The sequence below is a fragment of the Microtus ochrogaster genome, unplaced genomic scaffold, assembly GCF_000317375.1.
Source record: "Microtus ochrogaster isolate Prairie Vole_2 unplaced genomic scaffold, MicOch1.0 UNK18, whole genome shotgun sequence".
Lineage (NCBI taxonomy): Eukaryota > Metazoa > Chordata > Mammalia > Rodentia > Cricetidae > Microtus > Microtus ochrogaster.
In genome coordinates, this window is record NW_004949116.1 from 5287080 (window position 1) to 5293692 (window position 6613).

The following is a 6613-nucleotide window of genomic DNA, read 5'->3' on the forward strand; positions in this document are numbered from 1 at the left end:
GCCTGCCTCTGCCTCCCGAGTGCTGGGATTAAAGGCGTGCGCCACCATCGCCCGGCGAAATGTTCTAAATCTAGTTATGTTAGTCACTTAAATGTATATGTTTATTTGTGTGTGTGCGTTTGTTTCTTCTGTAGTTGTTGCTTTAAACCCGAACTCTAAATTTACATAAAAGCAAATAATGCCAAAAGTCATAGTGTCTGCACTCTCAAGTCATTTGTTTAAGAAAATGCCATTGTTCTGACCTTTCTTTGCCAAGAACTTGCCCTGGGTTGTTTGACCTTCCTTGACTTGCACTGAGAGCTTATACCTTTAAGGATCCCAGCTATTCCAGTAAATAGATTTAAAATAGTACCGTAGCCATTATGGTGCCAATTAATGCACTTAAGATACCTTATTGATGTTATTTCTGTAGTGGATTAACAATGAGGGAACAATATATAGCAATTATTTTAGTTTTAGAAAGCACTTAATGAGATTAAAAACTATAAGTAGCAGATAGTACATTTTAGAATTGTGTCTAATCACAGGCAGGGCTGGTTGTCAGCTATTCTCTGAACCTTATTATAAGAAGAAGAGGCAATAAAATTATGAAGACATGGAGATCATATTGGCCAAATGCCTAGCTCTCAGAGAAATAAGATGTGTCTACCGTTTTAGATGTGTAGCCAAGTGTCAGTCCTACCCAGGAAGGAATTGTTGGTTTCTAGCATTCGTTAGGCATTTCATGTTCTCATCATGCTTATTCTGGCTCACAGTTGCTCTGTCATGGTTGGTCACATCTGCCCTCCACCAAGAACCAGAGGCACGTGTCTTAGTTTGGGTTTCTATTGCTGTGAAGAGACACCGTGACCATGGCAACTCTTATAAAGGAAACATTTAATTGGGGTGGCTTTCTTACAGTTTCAGAGTTTTAGTTCATTGTCATCATGGCAGGGAGCATGGCAGTGTGCTGGCGGACATACTGCTGGCTTCATCTTGACCTGCCAGGAACAGGAAGTCTACTGACACACTGGGCGGTATTCCAAACATAGGAAACCTCAAAGTCTGCCCCCACAGTAATACACTTCCTCCAACAAAGTGACACCTCCTAATAGTGCCACTTCCTGCAAGATTATGGGAGCCAATTACATTCAGACTACTGCAGCAAGTATCTTCCAGTTTGGCTCTTAGTAAACCCACTCTCGTTTCTGAAAGTTCCTCAAAACGTGGGTGTCATACTTCCAAGTTTGTTGCTCCTGCTTTTGCATTGATTTTATCTTTAATGCATAATGTGCTCATTTTGTCATAGGGGGCTATTCTGCTGATCATCCTGTCATTAAAATCTTTTGGAGAGTTGTAGAAGGTTTCACTGATGAAGAAAAGCGCAAGTTACTCAAGTTTGTAACAAGTTGCTCTCGTCCACCTCTCCTGGGGTTTAAGGTATGCATCTTTCATGCTATTTATTTTAAACCATACAAGCCTGGCCACTCTATGTTTGTTGTCTTTTGTCCTATTGTAAGTACTAGGTGCTGTGATAATTGTACTTAGGATTGTATCTAGAGAGCCTGTGTCCAGATAGGCTGCCAGCAGTTGAAATCATCAGCCCAGGGCTGGAGAAATGGCTCAGTGGTTGGGAGCATTGCCTGCTCTTCCAAAGGTCCTGAGTTCAATTCCCAGCAACCACATGGTGGCTCACAACCATCTGTAATGAGGTCTGGTGCCCTCTTCTGGCCTGCAGACGTACACACAGACAGAATATTGTATGCATAATAAAAATAAATAAATATTTTTAAAAAAAGATTTATTTATTAAAAAAAGAAGAAGAAGAAATCATCAGCCCAGCCTCAGGTCGTGGTGATCCTTTTCCACTCTCAGTTGAAGAATATACAGCCTAAACATTGGTAATGGTTGTTAGTACTACTTGATTTACATTATCCTAGCCTTGATTGACTACTTCTGAAAATTAGTATTAATCTCACATAACTTGGCCTACCTGTTGTTTTTAGTAATTAAAGTTATTGGGGGTTTGGGGAAGTAGATCAATTAATTAGTAAATACTAGCCATGCATGCAGGAGAGGCTAAATTCATTACATAGTATCTACCAGGCAAGGTGTTACATGCCTTTAATCCCAGCACTCAGGTTGACCAGGACTTTGATATCTGTGGGTTGGAGGCCAGCCTGATATAATAATAGTGAGTTCCAAGGTAGTCAGAGCCAGTGAGACTTTGCTGTCTCCAAAACAAAACAAACAGATAACCAGTATTCAAATGCTGGGCTTGTAATCCCAGCACTAGAAAAGTAGAGACCGGGGCCAGCCAGTCAAGCTGAATTAGCAAGCTTGAAGTTCAGTGGAAGACCTCCCTCAAAACATGAGTCAAGGGCCAGCATGATGACTTAGCCAGTAAAGTCACTTTCCCTGCCTATTTGTCTGCTTGAGTCTAATCCTGGTTCAGTACTGTGCTTTGGTGATGCCAGCACTCCCACAGTACATTGGGAATTGGAGACTGGAAGCTCCAATTGGTATGCAATGCAACAGAAATAAGGCATTCTGCTTTGAAAGAAGGAGAGAATAAATTCCTTAAAGTTGTTCTCTAACCTTAGTATATACTATACTATACATACACACATTTTATTTATATATATCAGGTGGGGGGCAGTCAAGGAAGTCACCCAAACTCTTGCATCTACATACATACTCATACCCACCCACACAACATATCACACACAAAAAAGGTTGTTTGAGAAACATTTAGTGATATTTCCTATATTCATTATAAAATAATACGAAGCAGCATACATACTTAAGGACTATACATAGTGGAGCCAGCAGGGCCTGTTAAGGTATCTCACTGAGAAAAGACACTTGTGCTCAATCCCCAAAACCCATGTGATAGAAGAAAAAAAACAAGCTCCTGAAGGTTATCCTCTGACCTCCACACCCTTGCTTACACACGTATATCATGCAAACACAACAGATAAGTGTATTAAAATTTTTTAGATGGACAAAGTGGTGTACACCTTGATCAGAGCACTTGGAAGGCAGAGAGGCAGGTGGATATCTATGATCTCCATGGTTACCATATAACCAGCCAGAGTTATATGGTAAGATCCTATCTCAAAAACAAAGATGGCTCAGGTGTTCATACATGCGAGTGTGTGTACATACACATATGGAACCAGCATGATTATCCAGTGGTTAAACTACTGCTAAGCCTTGTAGACTGAGTTCAATCAGTCCCCAGGATCCCTGTGGGTGGGTGGGTGGGTAGGTGAGTGAGAGATTGATTGATTTTATAAAAATAATATACTTGGAGCTGGAGTAATGACTTGGAAGTTAAGAGTACTGACTGCTCTTCTAGAAGTCTTGAGTTCAGTTCCCAGCAACCACAGGGTGGCTCACAACCATCTATAATGAGATCTGGCTCCCTTTTCTGCCATGCAAGCACACATGCAGAGCGCTGTATACACAATAAATAAGTAAATCTTTAAATATTAATATGCTTAATGAACAAAAGAGAGACCCCAATTTCAAACAAAGTTGAAGGCAAGGACTAACACCCAAGACTGTCCTCTACCCCCATACATGTGCTGTGGCAAAATTGGAAAAGACTTTCTTTGCCCACTTTAACCACTGACGTGACCATGTTTGCTCTATAGTTTTGAGTCATTTCAAAGCAGGTTACGGGCATTTCTTTTTCCCTCTTATTGGATATTTTACTTCATATTTCCCTAAAATGGATATTCCTGTAAATCACCACAATTCGTTGATCAGCAATAGAGGAATTTACCTATGATGTATTAACACCATGGTTTAGAGTCTGACTGTTCAATCTAAAACTCTAGCAGCATTGGAGAGCTTGTTAGAAACAGACATTTGTATGCCCTTGGGACCAGCTCCCTTTATACTGCTGTGTAGAGCTAGGTAGCCATGTTTTTAACCTCTTTCAAGTATCTGAAGCTTGGTGAAGTGATACCGCTTGTTGCTTAATGTCCCTTGTAGAATTTGTCTTGTAGGTAAGGATCTAGTGCAATGCTACACAGGGCAGGCATGGGCATGATTTTTTCGTTTTGTTTTGTTTTATGGCTCTGTAGTTCAGGCTACCCTTGAACTCACTATTTAATCCAGGCTGGCCTCAAACTCTTCAGTTCTGCTGCTTTGGACTCTTGAGTGCTGGGATTTGGGGTCTATGTTACCTTACCAGGCTAGGTATGTTCTTTCGTTTCCTTCCATCTATGTGTTCTGGACAGTTTGGGTAGGTATACGCAGATTCTTTTGACAGTGTTTTGGGTGTCATTTTAAGTAGTGTGCTCAGGATAAATGACAGCATTGGTTATGATGACCCAACCTGCAAGAAGGCCAAGGGTCATCTGGTAATGGACACCATGAACTGAAGATATTCAGAAAGGTAAAAGAAACAAATTACTGTAGTATGAATCGGAAAGTGTGAGCATTGACATCTTGCTGTGACTTCTACCACATGAACTACCCTTAAAGGCAGAGCTCTGAAGATAGATGTAGGGCTGAAGGCAGAAGGAAAAACTCATTGAGGGTGTGGACATGTTCCAAACACAGATAGTGGGGATAGTGGCACAAATGTAGCAGTTTTCTAGATTACTGAATTTTAATGACTAAATTCTAAAGTAGGCAGATTGCAGTTTTTAAACCGTTTTTTAAAAATGGACAGTGGGCTGGGCAATGTTGCACAAGCCTTTAATCCCAGTACTTGGAAGGCAGACACGGCTTGTGTACAAAGCAAGTTCTAGGATAGCTAGGACTGCTACAGAGAAACCCTGTCTCAAAAACACACACATACACACACAAAAAAAAAAAAACCCAAAATCAAAAAACAAAACAGTCCGTCAGTAAAACATCTCAGTTTGTACTCAGATGAAAATTGGAGGAAGATCTGCACAACTGCCAGAAGCTAATTTTTCACAGGAAGCAGCTGTCTGTACTGCTGGGTTTAGGGACAGTAATGAGAAAGATCTGTTCAGCTGGGCAGTGGTAGCGCACGCCTTTAATCCCACCACCTGAGAGGCAGAGGCAGGCGGATCTCTGAATTGAAGGCCAGCCTGGTCTACACGTTTCAGGACAGCCAGGACTACACATAGAAACCCTGTCTCAAAACAAAAGGGAAAAAAAGGAACATCAAATAAGTAGGGCAGTAATCATGTGAGTCTTCCAAGTTACTGAAACAAGGTAAAGAACCAGTTATATTGACAGAAATAGAGAGTAAAGATAATGTCAGGTGAGCTGGAGAGATGCTCAGCTGTTAAGGTCACTGGCCACTCTTGGGACTCAGGTTCAGTTCCCAGCAATATGACAGCTTACAACCATCTGTGTAACAATAGTTCCAACAGATCTTCTAGCCTCTGCAGGTACCAGGCAGTGTGGTACACAAACATAATGCAGGCAAGGCACCCACACACCTAAAATTAAAGTAAGTCTTTTAAAAAATGACAAGATTGAATGCTAGCATGATCTACAAAGTGAGTTCTAGAGCAACCTAGTTACACAGAGAAACCGTATCTTAAAAAGCAACAACTACAAAAAAAGTTGTCAAAAATCATGAAAGAGAAAATATAAAAACAAGAAAAGCATGAACTCTTCAATAAAGAATGTACTAAGGCTGAACTCACCTATGAAAGAAAAAGCTACATGGTAATGCATATCTGTAATCCAGTACTTTGTGAGGCTGAGGCAGGAAGGTTAGTGGTTCCAAGCAATACCATAGTACACAGCAAGATCCTCTCTACCAGAAAAGAATTCCATATTGGTTTTTACAATTGTCATGTCAGACATCAGAGTTTACAAAGCATGTTGATCTTGTGAGTCTCGGAGGTGCCTCTTGAGTGCTTCAGAGCAGACAGACACAGAGAGGGAGGACCGGTGTAGATCTATTGTGATGCAGATAGCAAGAAACTCATCGAACACCTCTGTGCCCAATATTGGGGAAGAACAGCATCTGCTAAAGCTAATTAGAACTTAGTATGTTTAATAAGTAGGATTGTTGTAGAAAAAAGAAATCATTAAATGCTGTAGAAAAATTGTTAAGTTACCATCAGGCCACACAGTAAATTGATTTTTTTTCTTTCTCTGAATTAATGCAAATTCTCATTGTGTTGTATTTAATTATGTATAAAGTACTCCCCTTGATTCAGACTTTAGTAAAGAACTTCATTTTTTTTACTTTCAAGACTCCCAAGTAGGAAACCCAATTAGCATTATGAAAGAAATAATAAAATAGGACATTTTCTTGGCAGTGCTGACACACACCTTTAATCTCAGCACCCAAGAGGCAGAAGCAGACAGATCTCTGAGTTTAAGACCACACTGGCTACTTAGTGAGTTCCAGGACAGCCAAGGCTACACAGAGAAACCTTGTCTCCAGAAACCAAAAAAAGGACAAGGGGAGGGAGGGAGGGGAGACGTGGACTGACTCGACATTCACAATGTTTCACTGTGAAGTGTATCTAGAGCTCTCCATTTACAAAGGTATTGCTGACCGTGCCATCAAATACTTCTGTCTTGTTTGTGGTAGGTTTGTTTTGTTGTTGGTGAGTTTTGGGGTTTTTTGTTTATTTGGGTTTTTTTGTTTGTTTGTTTTGGTTTTGGTTTTTTTTGTTTTTTG

General features: G+C 40.5%; 1 protein-coding gene across 1 annotated transcript in view; it reads left to right on the forward strand.

The window, feature by feature from the left end:
• Ube3c (ubiquitin protein ligase E3C) overlaps positions 1 to 6613 on the forward strand; it is a 105093-nt gene that overhangs the window by 90675 nt on the left and 7805 nt on the right. The window contains exon 22 of the mRNA XM_005367466.2: positions 1289 to 1419. Within this exon, the coding sequence (XP_005367523.1) occupies positions 1289 to 1419 (131 nt within the window). The remainder of the gene's footprint in view (positions 1 to 1288; positions 1420 to 6613) is intronic.